Source organism: Patagioenas fasciata, chromosome 3, assembly GCF_037038585.1.
Source record: "Patagioenas fasciata isolate bPatFas1 chromosome 3, bPatFas1.hap1, whole genome shotgun sequence".
In the NCBI taxonomy this organism is placed as follows: domain Eukaryota; kingdom Metazoa; phylum Chordata; class Aves; order Columbiformes; family Columbidae; genus Patagioenas; species Patagioenas fasciata.
Genome location: NC_092522.1, coordinates 100,003,246 through 100,018,277, shown reverse-complemented (window position 1 = coordinate 100,018,277; position 15,032 = coordinate 100,003,246). Strand labels below are relative to the sequence as shown.

The following is a 15,032-nucleotide window of genomic DNA, read 5'->3' as shown; positions in this document are numbered from 1 at the left end:
GCATCTGTAGAGAGTCATCTATGAAAAGAACTGCTGAGTTGAAGACAAGGTGTTTTACTCCAGTACTTTGCCCATTTACGTTTCTTTGGCAGACAGAAGAGCACAGGCAAGCCTAACACCAGGGGTGAGAACTGATCTGGGCGTTCTGATCTACTGGCTTGGGCAATTCACCATCCAACTGACCTCTAAAGTTGCCCTGTTTTAGAAATAGTATTGCTTAGCTATAATTCACTGCTAGCTGCCTCATTTCTTTGACCAGAGACAGGAAAGGATGTTGTGATGTACCGGCCCCATTTGAGGATCCAAGAGCGTGGGGACCTACCTCAGAGCGAGCCAAGGAGCTGCTTGCAGAAAGCCAGTCAGAGAGACTGTGTAATGCCTGCTTCATCAAGGACTTCTGGCAAAATCTATGACAAGTTCAGTTCAGCCAAACGCTCTGCACTTTTAGACATGCTCTGTAGCAGAACTTGAGCACATAGGGAAGTTTTCTGGTGGGTCTCAAGAACCCCGAGCTTCTCAGAAATCTGAGAAGGCTGCATTGGGGTTATTTTTCAGGTCTACTGGTCTCTTGAATTTACATGTTAATTAGCCTGAACTGCACATTAGGTATGTAAGAGCTTTTTTCCCCCTTTAACTCTTACACAGTTGACTTAAGAAGTAAATAAAAAGACAGAAGCAGAAGGTAAACCTGAAACAAGAATCACAACGAAGTTAACAAAGCATAGCCATCATTCAGTGTTTAGTAGGCACCACGACAGCAAGTATTTTAAGGAAGGATTTGAAAAACAAAGCTTCAAGTATTTTCATGGTGAACTCCTCCCATGCTCAGGGGTTTTCTTGCTTTTAGCTATTACATCTGCAGCTGAAGCTAACTGTGAAATTAGCAGTTTATTTATCCCATGGTACACACAGACACATTTGCAACAGTAGAAGTGAGTAAGGGTCAACAGTGAACAATGTGAGTAAAAGTGAGAACCCTTTTTACCAGATTTTGTAATTCAGTATTTAATCAAATACCTGCAGAGATTCACATATTGAAACATTTCCCTGTTCCTTCTTGCTTGTATCTACTGTTGCTTATATATACTGTTAACACACTGCTGTTATTTCTAAACAACATAACATGAGCTCTGCCAAATTAACAAGACAGGACATGTACACATTAAGATATTTTTCAAAATTATATCTTTACAAAAACTACATTAGAACTTGTAGTCTGTTTCTTGTATTGTGTCCTATTCTTAAAAATATATAAACACAAATGGAATTATGGAAATTAACTGTTTCTGATTATTTAGCCACAGATTTGAATCAAGACTGAATAGAATATAAAGTTGTTGCCAGTCTTATTTGGAAGGTAAAACTGATAAACAGAAAAGCATACTGAAGGCATGTTAACAGTGATAAAAGTATCTAGACCACTGTCTGTGCACATAATTACCAATAATTTATATTTACCCGTCTGAAATCAAGATGTAATTATGCATTATTCTATTTTATACTTAGACACCTCTGTAAAATATAAATTTTAGTTTAGTGAACAATGAACATACAGGTGTTCCTAAGAAAAGTGGAATCTGAGACATCAGAAAAAAATTATATTTTATCTCCCTCATTCATCCCAAATCAATGGAATATAATAACCACCACTATTTCTCAGTGGTTTTGAAAGGAAGTGAAGCTAGTAAGTACATAAGGATTGAAATTTTCCTGCAAAAGCAACAGCAATAATACCTATGAACAATCCACCATGTGAGCAATCCTTTCTGAAAGTTTATTGAGTGCTTCTTTCCTTTTCTAGTAATTTCTTTAAGACTGGAGTTTTTTGAAATTGTGCATTTGAATTAAACTAAGACTACTACTATCATATCTATGAAATGAGAACCTGAGTTACCTGTATGGCTGTGAGGATATTGGCTAATGCCTGGCCATATGTGTCATGGCAGTGAACAGCAAGAGCACTCAGAGGAATTTCTTTCATAACAGCTTCCAACATTCTTTTCATACTTCCAGGAGTCCCCACACCAATTGTGTCCCCCAGAGAGATTTCATAACAGCCCATACTGTACAGCCGCTTAGATACCTGATTAAAAACAGAGACACATAGAGGTCAAGATGAAAGAACAAAAAATAGGGTCAAGAACATACATTCAAAAAGACATACTTCTGTACAGGTTTCAGGTTTTGATCCACCAAGGTGGCACTATGTATCAGAAACCCTCTGTTTACTCTTTGAAATTGTCAGGCAAGAAGAATATCTCATAGATCCTCTTACTTTAAATTTATAGTTCTCCTTCTGTACAAGGAATAACCAACCAAACCAAATCTATCAAAACTTGCTTTTTGACTTTTCCACAGAATCCAAATAAGCAAGATTTCATACTAAGAATTAAGTTTCTGTCAAGCCCTTTCCTAACATTTTGCTCCCTCTGGGGATTTCCCAGCTGTTTGGTTTTCTCTGTGTACTCCTCAGCTCACCAGTTGTGCAGGGTAAATATCTGGCCTTTGTCTAGTTATTACACAGAGCAAAGCACATGGTTGAACCAAGACAATAAATAATTAACAAGAAGCCTGATTTTAGTTTCTCTTGGCATTGAAAACATCAATAAAAATGAAGTTTGAACATGTTGTAGTTAATATTAATTTTACTTGCTTTTCAGGAAACTAAACATTAAAAGACTAACAAAGCAAAACTGTAAATTAACATTCTAGTCTTCAAGTTTTAAATTTTTCTTGATAACAAACAAAACCCTACAAATTAGTTCCTACTTATGTAAGTAAGAACTAAGTGTTTCTGGAATTATGTATTTGAGGAGTTCTTTGTATGTGTAAGAGATTTGAGGTCTGGCCCCATAATGTTTGTATGGAAAGAGACATACACTAGGAAGCACAAAAATATGTTTGCACCAAAAATACTGCTTCAGAAACTGAATGTAGGAACTTTCTATCTTAGACGTGCTGAATTTATCTGGAAAAGGCTTCATCTTATTTTCAGTTGCTGAGTATGTTTGTCCCCTTTACCATTCTCCACTGTGTATCAATAATCCCCAAAGGCCACTGCACTGGAACAGAATCCCAGTCTGGAAATTAACTGTTTAGATATGAAAAAAATACAACCTTTTTCCAAGACATCTTCAGTTGCACTGCAGTCTGCTGTTAAAGCAATTCCAGGACTCCATCAATGGGATTGCTATGAACATGTCTGAGGAAGCTGACAAAGTGCTGCTCCAGCAGTCTCAGAAGTGCTGGATTAATAATGCTGTTCACTTAATTCAAAGAACAGCTGAAAAAGAACTTCAAGTAGTCTGAATTGTTCTGCTTAAATCGTGGAAGGGCCATGACTATTGCAAAGGTAGTAAAACTCTTTGTGCTTTAAAGTCAAAGAGCCCCTGGTTCGCATCAACGTAAACTGAATATACTTGCTATGAAGGGACATTCACCAGATTACAAAAAATATTCTATCTTGCAGAATGTTTTTATATCATCAACACATGCCAGGTGTTTTAACTGGACTACTGTTGCAAGAAAAAAAAATCATCTGCAGTTACCTCTAGTTAATCCCCAAACTTCGGCTTTATTTAAGATCAGGGATAAAGAAGCAGACTACATTTTCTGCTTGGTTTTGTTTGTTTTTTTTTCATTCATCATTCAAAGCTTTTCTAGATGAGCATTTTAGTGATGACAAAGGGACAATATCAACTGCTAGAAATCACGTTGCATTCACTTTCCCATACTCAGTCCTTAGGTCTTCAGCTTCTGAAAACAAAGTTCTGAAAGATGAAAGAAGGGAGGGGGAAACTCTGCTAACAAGCTGAGCAGCATCATTGACTTGTCATGATCTAACCTTAAACTGACCCTTAAAAAGAGATGTAAATTTAATTTCAAGAAGAATGTGCATGCTCAGAAGCTGGCTGGGCGTTTTTCATATTGGATTTTCTATCCTAACATAGTAGGAGGCAGCCCATTAGGTATAATTTGGTAAGATTTCATTGTGGATTTTTGGGAGGAGGGTGGGGGAGAAGACAATACACTGTTTTGGCAGTGTAATCAGAATGTGATACAAGCTTGCAGCTTTGTTGACTGAACAGGGTTGTGTTCTGCACCATTGAGCAGTTTATTGTGCATAGGCTTGTGCTATTCCCCTTGGGAGCATTGTCCTGACACCAAGCATTGATCAAAATGGGAGCTGGGGACCCAACACTGCAACCCTTCAGGTATGTGAACAATCCTACTGCTGGAAATAATATCTGACACTAGACTCTTAAACTGAATACAAAAGGTCATAATAGTTAGATTATTTTAAGCAAATAATAACATAAAACACACTGCAGTAATTGTGCTGTAAGCGAAACTGTAATAATCCAACAGCATTCAAATAAGAATAGGTACATTTTCTGCAGCCTGATCAGCCTGTATGCTGGATAACAGGAAGCTAATGTTAAAGGAAGCTAAGTGGAGAAAGTATCAGGCATAAAGAATAAAACAGCCAAGTATAGGACTGGAAGACAATGGATAACACAACTGGCTTCAAGGATGTTATATGGTGCTTCCAACAACTTATTTGCCTAAGATGGAAATTCACAAACCACAGGATGATAAATGGTTAAACAGTGACTCCATTGCAAGAAAAAGCAGAGGGATAAAAAGGACTATGCAGTTTATTTTAATGTATTTTTTTTTTCATAAAGAACCATATGGGGATGTACCAGATGGATTCTAGAAGTCTGAAGGCATCCAAAGTTTGCACTTACTAGATAACTATTAGTAAAAGACTTATATACCTAGTAAGCCAAAAATGCATGTAGTCTGGTTAATGAGTCACCTCTCCTACTCAGTTTTGCTCCAGTTAAATTTTTTTTGCTTAAAAGGAAAGTCATTGTAATTGACTGCAAAGGAACAGTCTAAACCTTTCAATCATAGCTGCTGACTGTAATGCACAGTCCTAAGAGTCACAGACTCCCATGCCGAGGAAGATGATGACCAGAGACGCAGCTCTCTGAAAGGGTTTAGCAACACGGCCAGTTATTTTGATAACTCTGATTTAGCAAAGCATTAGCGCACGTGTTTATGCAAAATCCATTAACAGCTAATCAGATACTTCTATATAAACATCAGTGCTTGCTAAATCAAGGCCTCAATAACTTTAATGAAGTAGCTTTTATTCTTAAGCACATACACAATGATATACAGATAAACAAGAAGACACATCTTAGGATGAAGACAGAAGATAAAATATCTGTGTGAGTAAAACTTTGCAGGTTTGGAACACTAAGTAGCACTCCCACTGGCAAACTGAAAGGAGCTCTTTTGTGCAAGGAGAGTAGTTAAAAAAAGAGGAACACATGGAAAGAAGCCTGTTGGGGAGTAAGCAGTGAGCAATTTACCAACAGCACAGCTGAATCTGTCATCACTGCTCTAACTAAAGCTGTGTCACTCCTAACTTTCACTTCATTTAAAACCAAATTAATTTAGAAATACTGAGTACCTTCCAATTTAGCCTTTTTTTTTTTCAAAGAGCGTGAATATATGTGGCTGCTGTGGGAGAAGCATTATCACAACTTCCATCTGGAATGCATACTAGAAGAAGATGCAGGAGAACAGGACCTGAAAGCCACACACGCAGAACACAATATATCAAACAAATGTCAACTAGCTACTAGTGCTTCAAAGGAAAAAAAAAAAAGTGATTTGGAGATTCTGCTAGAAGACAAGTCTTTCTTCAGGAGGAAGGCCAGTGTGATCTGCCTCATGTCTCTTGAATTCTCTCCACTTCTCTACTGTCTATTTCAGCCTTCCTACAAAATTTAACACTTGTGTTTCACTCATCTCTTTCCCTGCTGGAAAAAAAGGCTGGACAAAAACATCATCTTTCTTCTCCTTTATCCTAAATGGGAAAATGAGGTAGGGAGAGAAGGTGCAGCTCCTTCCACCATAGCAGCAGAGCAAGTTAAGTGGCAGGAAATCATATTGGGGATGAGTTTTGTTCCATGTGTCAATGACATGACACTGGCCAGGAGGACAATGTTGTAGCAGTGGCCCTAGCGGCTGACAGTGCAGTATGCTTATGCCAGCATAAAACTGATTTAAAAGTAGATACCCTTTGCAAGAGGTTGTAGCTGGAAATCATGTCATACAACATGGTCCACTGACATACGTGCTTGAGTCTATTTCCTTAAGCGTTTCCTTACCTTCTTGTTGGAGGAAATAGCACGTAATATTTTTCCTCAGGAGGAAATAGCACATAATATTTTTCCTCATGACTGATAACAATCAAAACATACCATTTTCCTCAGATTTGACTGCACGTTTGAGTGAGTTTAGGTACCCAGTTTTAGTATTAGCTACGTTTTATGTTTCTTTTCCTTAAATTTTATCCATTAAAGATCTTTTCAGTATTAAGTAGAGAACATTACTTATAGACTTTTAAAGCTGTATTTTTGGTTCATTAAAAAGACAAGCCAGAAGTTCACTCTTACTTCTGCCACTTTAGCTGGTATGATGTTTCCTTCATATGGGCAGCCCAATGCACATGACACATACCTACAATAAAAAGAACACACAAAGATACTTCTGTTTTATATATGTGAAACTGTATCCATCCATGTTAAACAAAATTTTGAATATTTAAGCCAGTCAAAGTAGAATACATATTTGAATGAAAAGGTACATTTACATCAGATTAAAATAGTTGGTTATCTTTTTCACTTTTTTAAATCACAGAACACAGTCATGGTTGAGACGGACAAACGACAAGAAATGTATAGCTTTAGTTCTGCTCAATGTATGTCACAAGTTGTAAAGGACCGGCGATGCAGCCAAGCTAACGCTGCTGCAAGAGACTTCAACTTTTCTTGGTATTTCCTTCTGAAGTTGTAAGAGCCAGCTCAAATTTTGCCTTGCTTGGCCCACACAAGGTATTCAGAGGAAAGTATCATTTTCTTCTTTGTGCCAGCTACCCCAACCATAGAGAGCAACACATGGACACAAGAAACTTACAACAACCACACCATCTCATAAATCATTAGATTTGTGGTGAATGGGATAGCTTTCACCCTCTGTACTGGCATCTCTGTCCCAGTGCCCCAGAAGAATTACAGCTCCCTTGCAAGCTGTAGTTTAGGTGTGCCTTAGGACAAGAAGAAACTGAGAAGCCAGCCTGTGTCTCACAGCAGCTATCAGCTTCACAAAGCACAAGAATCAAAAGCCACAACCACGCCTCCATTGTTCAGTCTTAATGCTGTGTTAGCATAGAATTTGGCTTAAATTTCCTTTTTTTTTTTTTTTAATGACAATTAAGAGCCATGAAATTCCAATCATCCTTCTAATTGTCTATCTTAAATTGATTAGGAATAGGATTAAACTAACCAGAAACAGCCATTCGAAATCAAAATAAGTGTGGCTGTAGAGGGATTTACAACAGATTCAGAGGCAGGTAGAGCCCCAGTCCCTGTGGGAGGTTGCTCAACTGCTTAATAGAAGAACAAGAGCCTTCACTGATCCCCCCTCATCCCCTTTCCCTCAATGCTGAAGGATATAATGTAAAATTATACACTGTATAATGCAAATGGGATTGAATAGATGCCAGTTTGTATGTAGTCAAGGTCCGCAGGGTAAAGGATGTATTATTTCTTTGCAGTTGAAGGAGAACTGATGGATAGAATGTGAAACTAGGATGAGTAACAGGCAAAAACAAATCTTGACAAAATGTCAACATTTTAAAGTATAGAACATACTGCATCCCTCATATGAAGGTACAGTGTTGGTGCACTGGAAGCAGCAGTAAGAATGAAGCAAACCTTGAACCTAAAAAGAACTTGATTAGTCCTGACAAAGAAATGGAAATGAATTTTTTTTCCACAAAAGTGGTTGGATCCATTACATCCTGCCCTTAATTTTAGTCCAGATGCCTACTAGGCATGATTTCAATTATCTCTATGTCATTATGAAAACCACGTTTTTGAAACTTCACCATTGACTTCATTAAATATCACCCTAATTTAGATGTCAATGTTTAAGTTTCAGAGTTCTAAATCTTATCTACATTAATGATAAAAAACTAGCTACTGTTAGCAGTTAAACACTGCCCTGCTTTTCAGTGACACATAACTCAAAAACAATTCAGGACAATTACCTTAATTTTTTACGCATACATAGTTTTTCAAATGAAACCAAGCATGAAAAAGTTCAGACCCAAAAGATTGCTTTTTACATAATACTACAGTGCCTAGAGCTAGTGAATACACAGACTTCTACTGAAATTATTTTGCAACATCAGCCACAGCACTTATTATGAAGTGAGCAAGAACAGTACTAAATACAAAGTAAATGCAAAACATACAGTACATATGTGCACATGTTCACTTTAATTACATATCTCTTTACATGTTCCTAATGTCTGCATATCTCAGATCAAGCAGACGTGCATTTGGTAGTGATAATGTGGCATGAATGACATCTGGAATGGAGTAGGACAAACAAAAGGTATCTAGAGAACAAGGGAATACTCCCTGTGGTTCACACCAGCGAGCAGAAACTCGCCTGAGCTCACATAACTCAGCTGAGCCTGCTGGGGTATGAAAGTATGTGGTGACCTGAGGAATCTGCCTACTACAATGTACAAATCTGTTTGAGATTATGAACTCTCTGCATGCTTACACTATTACGACTAGACTGACATTTTAAACAAGGAAAATATGATAGATATAATATATCCAGACATCTGATATTCAGTATTAAACTAGAGAAAGTAGGGATTATTGAAAGAATTTGACAGGTAAAGAACTCCCTACCAGAGAGGAACAAAGTCCTGAGAAGAATTAAAAAACTGTTTTTCAGAAGAGTTTATCAAGGATGAACTTGGCGGAATTTTATCTAATATTTTCATTTAATGAATTGGCATAAAAAGTAGAGTACTATCAATAAAAAAAAAAAAAAAAAGGCGCACTGGTATTCCTTAGAGCAAGGACAGGAACAATAAAAATGGGACTGAGCTGATGGCAATGACAAAAAAAAGTGAAAAGCTTAAAATGAGGCTGTAAAAGAGTAAAACACACTCCAAACATCTACCAGGATAAGCGTTTTTGATAGAGGACATAAAACATGAATTCCATTTGACAAGGTCTTGCTATGTTCTTATTGGAAATAAGAGCTACTATTTGACTCATTTGTAGAAAAGACAATACGAGCTGGAACAGACGCAGGCAAGGGCTGAGTACAGCTAGCAGGGGCAGAGAGAGCCCAGCATATGAAAGGAGAAAATAGGCATGTCTGTGTGAAAGAGGGAAGATAATCATGCATCCAGTCTGAGCATTTGCCAAGACATTAAGGCAGCGGTGGGTGGGATGCTTTGTAATTGCATTTCTGTGGTTCCAAATTAATAAACTTATGTAGAGAGGAAATAGGTTTCAATAGGAGGGTAGATCTGTTATCTACAGATACGTTTGGCTGTTACATTTTCTTTTTTGTCTGTGAAATAACCCATAAGGCATTAAAAGCACAAGAGAATTCAGCCAAAGCAGAGCTGCAAGACCTCCACCTACACCCCTCCAAAATGGGAGACAACTTCGCAGAATGTGCTGGAGAACTGCTTAGAAAAAAAGGAAGTTAACAAGACGGAGCCACAGAAAGCACCAAAAGACACAAGTTTAAAGAAGAGTCTGGTCAACTACAGCAAACACTACTGACAAGTCAAGAAGAATAAGGATAGACTACTGTTTCTGATATCTTGTCATCAGGGAGTTTGGTGAGAGCTGTTGCAGTTGCAAGCATGGAACAGAAGCCAAAGTGTAGGAGTTATAGGAGGGAATCACAGAGGAGGGTCTCCAGACAGTAATTATAAACAGCGCCTTCAATGAGCTTAGGAATGAAGAAGAGATAGGCGATGAGATATGATATGAAGAACCAAGTAGGGTCAGAGGTACAATTTTTAAGAGGCAAATGCTTGATTATATTGCAGTGGAAAAGAGCCAGAGGACAGCAAGAGGTTAAGAAAGAGAATAAAGGAGGGAAGAAATAAGACGAAGAACAGAACATGGGGTCACTGGGGCAAGTGGAAGGGGTACAGATGGAAAGTAGACAAGAAACTCCTGCTGCTCTGACAGTGGAGAAGAAAGAGAAAGGATTAGGGGAGGGGAGGGAGAAGAGTGACGGAAGGAAGCACATACTGTATCTATTTTTCCTTAGGAGAAAAAGCAAGATCCTATGTGAACAAAAGCAGCAGAAAGAAAGAGGGAAGAGTTTAAGCAGTGAGTTACAGAGGCAACTGGGATTTGTTTTGGGGATTCAATTAAGTTGGAGAATACAGCTGTTTTCTAAAATGATGGCAGGACCGAAAGAAAAAAAGACTTTGTAATGCAAAAGACTGTCTTGGTCTCAGAATATTCACCAGAGACACGCAACAGTATGAGAGCAGAAGCAAATATCTGGAAGTTCACAAAGCAGACTCTGCAGTGGAAGTGTGTAATTCTAAGTATGTGCTTAAATCTTTGTTGAATGAAGGCCAGATATTTGAGTAGTTTAACTGCATCTTTAGCATGCAATCAAGAAAAGAGCCCATGCAACCAGAGGTGGACAGAAGGACCTGCAATAAGTGAACATACCTATGCAGCTGCTTTAGGAACACAGGGGTATTTAACAGCATTTAATGCTGTTTTGCTCAGTCAGGTTCTGTGAAATCAGAATTCCTCCTTTTTAAAAAAAACTGATAAAAATAAGTTCTCTACTTGTTTTGCCTGGCAGTTTACCCAGGCTCTTCCCTGTTCTATAGATTGCACTGCAGGTGAGTATCATTTGGTTTTCTCCTAAATTGTTTTCTGTGCAGATAAAAACAATTTAAAAAAATAAACCCCAACAGGTTTACTGTGTAATATTTTGAACAAAAATTCTGAACAGCCTCTGGGGATGGGGAGAAGGAAGAGGAAGAGAGGTTTCAGTTTCTTCCAGTAAGTCAAAACCGAATTGCAATGTTCCACAAATGGTATAGACAATATAAGTTCCCCACGATCAAGGTCACTGAGAATGGTGATAACCACCACACCAGCCCAATAACTGTGAAGTGCAGAGTACAAAACCACAAACAGGGCAAATGAGCGAACGTTTCATAACCAAAGCGTGTTAAAAGGAAAATGAATCCAAGCAGAAACTGAACTCCATGTTGTAATCAGCCCTTTGTCAGCTTGTTTCAGCAAGATTTCCAGAGCCAGATCCACAGCTGCTACCACAGCTGGAAGCACGGAGCCTCCTGAGAAGCCAGTTGCAGACTCAGATGCTGCTGTTTCCTGTTTATTATTATAGTGTAAGTTCGCATATAATTTACCATGTTCACTGCAGATGTATTTATTTTTATTGGATGTTTGTGCTAAAATGTATATGCCTATCATTTGGTGAATTCATAATATTAATGTTGATATGTTCTGTCTCTTCGCAAAGGAAGCCATTTGTTAAAAACAGGCAATCTTTATTGTAAGGAGAGGGGAAATACAAAGAAGAAAAGAGGGAAAGGAGATTATTCCAGAAACAGAATCTCCAAGCCAAGGCCAAAATGTGTAAATAATGCCAGAATTTTTTTTCCACATTTGATTAAAAATACCCAACTCTCCATGTATTTAGTGCCCAGTTGCAAACAATATTTATGCCATTCAAAGTGAATTCTATGGTAATAATATTTGTAATTATTTTCAGAATGCCCATAAAACAGTTACATTGTGAACTATGTTCTAGAAAACAATCTCTCCAAAAACAGAACAAAACTGTTGATATAATGAAGGGTTGCTTAACCACTTCACTTTTAATAACTATACCAAATTATCCACGGAGCAATCAGTAGCATACTAGCAAAAACATTGTATTGTTACCTTATAATTTCATACTAACATTTCAAGGCTTATTTTATGCTACTCTTTAAGAAACAGGGATTATTTTTACTTCCTACAGGTATTCCTCTTTTTTTTTTTTCTTTTTTTAAAAAAAAAAAAGCCGCTCTTCTGGCCTAATAATATTTTCTATCTGCACAAATAGGTAAAAGTTGGTATAGTTATACCTAAAGAAAATCTCTCCTCTTACATAGTGTAATCATCCAGTATGACAGAGTTTAGTACAATGGGTCCTACATCCTTTTCTTAACCCGTCCCCAGTACAGAGAAATGCACCAAGTCCCCACATCCCAGCAATCTCCGGCTTCTCAGACTTCTCCAGGGGACTGGGACCAGCTGGTTTAATACTGTGGAACCCTGTAGATTTGTTCATTGTTCACACACTAAAATGTGTTACTTCCAACACTATTAAATGTTCATCTACATTTTGCTGTTCCCATAAACTCAAATATAGGCTCATTTATAGTGACATGAAGGTGTTAAATTTGTTTTACCATCTAAAGAAGTTATCAATATAATTGTGACTATGCTAAACTAGACAGTGTAGCCTAAAAGTAGGGGATTAAAGCAATGTGAAAAAACGTGTGTACTCCAGCTCTAAGTATTCCCTAATACCAGAAAATATGAGTTTGAAGTTTCGGTCTGTATTTGTAAAACATACGCAGCTTTAAACTGTATTGATTTGTGCAAAACTGAATTGTTGGAGTTTATTTCATGGCACTTCTAATTAGGTATACACACAAATGTAAGTCAAATATTGATACGTTTCTATATGCTTTTATGTATTGTGAGCTTCATCATATTGCTCATTCTTAAAAGACACAGGACCATAAACAAAGGAATTACATACACCAGTTTAGAATTAATGTGTGATTACATATATTTCAATTTATGAAGCAGCAGCTTTGTAAGGAAATGCTTCTAGAGTTTTTTCACAGCAAATATTTGCATCTATTTTTCTAAAACTGAGCCTCTGAACATTTGCATACACATTCACAATTGCACATGTAAATAGTCCAAATGGCCTCAAAAGGGCCGTTGTGACATAAATACAGCTTTTAATAGCTCGTCATGCAGAAGCATGTTTTAGTAGAGAAAATACAACCTTTCAGATCTTACGTTGCCAGTGTATTTTTGTTAGGACTAACACAGTCCTATACAGAGCTGAATGTTGCAGAGGGAGATAGTTTGACTTCATTTCACTGTCATGGGACACAGAGTAGGTAGAAAAGTACCATTTGTGGAAAATGGGCATACACAATTCCTTACTTCCTCACTGTTCTGTTGTACTAATTGCAATTTATTTGTGCTTTTTTTATATTTTGGAACACATTAACTTGGAAGAATCTAGCTTAATCAGAATTTACTTAACATTTTTGTCATATGTACATTAAAAATACATTTAAATTAAACCACAATCCAAGTCACTACTCGCAATTAGCATTTGCTACAGCTTTTCATCAATCCTGGCTGTTAGGCTTCACATTCATTCACTGAAAAGATGTGATATTTTTAACAGTACCTGGATTATGCATTAAAAGATGCGTTCTAAAACCAGCAGTATTTTGTGTCATTGCACATGCAAAATACACGTAGTAGTAATTAGCTGACCATACAGTTTATAACTGATTTGGCTCAGCATCTTCACAGAATGTGTCCCAGATGTTATTGTAAGTTTTTTATGCATGTACAAAAACACAAAAGTAAAACCCCCTTTATGACGCTAATACATAGTCTAACTTCTAAGGCCATATGCAAGATTTCAATTCTTCATAAATATTTGAACTGATTTTGTAAACATTTAGAAAACTGTGTACTGTGCTACAGATTTTAAGCGTGACAGCTGACAACACAAATGTTCTGGATGATGATCGAGTCAATGTTAGTGCAGCTGTAGCAACAGTAAGACATGTAAAAGCTTAAAGTTTAGTTTCAACTGTTCGAGTGCATTTTTCGTAAGATTCAAGGATTGCCAATGATTTATGCTCACTACGTTAATTCTAAATTGCCAGTAAAAATAGGAAATAAAATTTGAACCTCTTAAAATTATTTTTGGAAATATTTTTCAACTGCACAAATAAGGAGTTAGGGCAAGGCACTGAATTATCCATCTCCTGCAAATAAATAACACTTTAAACAATAATAGTGCTTTAGAAAGGAAACAATCTCTGTATTGAAATTAATGTAAATACAATTTATGCATATTAATATTTTCGTTACCTAAATAATTCAAGCAAAATATTTAGCCTACGAAATTTCTGTTAGAAGCCAAAATGTGTAGTCCTGGGAGCTTGTCTGAGCAAAGGTGATAGGTTTTGGACATGGTTCTTTGGAAGTAGCCAGTCTCTAAAACGGTGATTCTTAGTGCACAAATCTTTCTCCATATAGTGCACAGCTTTATTGTGTGTTACCTTGCAGCAAAAAACCTATTAAAATTTCTTATATCTATGGTAACTTACAAAAATTACAAGGTGCTAATCCTTAGCCTGCACACAGGTAGGATGTAATTCATCTGTTCTAACTTCTGAAATTAAAGATAATCATCTGCAGCCTATGGCCTAGATAGGCCATCTATAGGATGACTAACATAGGATAGGACCAAAGCTCCTTTGCAGCCAAAAGGATGGATCATCTGGACAGTCATTCATCTTATCCTAAGGCAGGTTGCCTTAAAAAGCAATATGATAAATCATAGCCTGAAGGCTCCCTACTTCCCTCTGATAACTACAGGCACATTTAGGATGCTAAGCTCAGACTTGTTGTGTGGTCATGCTTGACTTTGCCTCAGATTACAATTGCTGTAAACAAGATATAACTATTTTCAGTAAATAGAAGCCACACAACAAAGTAAAACCTGAAAATAATTTTCTCCTTGAAATTAAACAGCAACCAGTCAAACCAAGAGTATCAATTCTAAATACTGAATATCAACTGATGAATCATGTAACATCCCATCTTTTTGTTTCCAAATGCTGTGTTTCAGATCATTTAACAGAAACTCCTGAATTTCAATTTCAGAAACCATCAGTTTCTGCCCCTGCTTGACTGTCTATGTGATACTTGCAGATCAGGATATAAAACATAAAGAACAACTTGCCACAAAGCCGTGACTGCCTCAGCATTTAGAGAATTTTGCATGGAACTGGGATACAAAAATGGCAT

General features: G+C 37.1%; 1 protein-coding gene across 4 annotated transcripts in view; it reads right to left on the bottom strand.

Moving 5' to 3' along the window:
• Positions 1-15,032, bottom strand: part of HMGCLL1 (3-hydroxy-3-methylglutaryl-CoA lyase like 1) — an 85,384-nt gene that overhangs the window by 32,628 nt on the left and 37,724 nt on the right. For 3 of the 4 annotated variants that reach the window (XM_065835515.2, XM_065835512.2, XM_065835513.2), the window contains 2 exons: positions 6,477-6,540; positions 1,895-2,083 (listed from right to left, as the gene is read on the bottom strand). In XM_065835515.2, coding sequence (XP_065691587.1) covers positions 1,895-2,083; positions 6,477-6,540 — 253 coding nt within the window. The remainder of the gene's footprint in view (positions 1-1,894; positions 2,084-6,476; positions 6,541-15,032) is intronic. The other variant, XM_071806975.1, reaches the window with a different exon arrangement.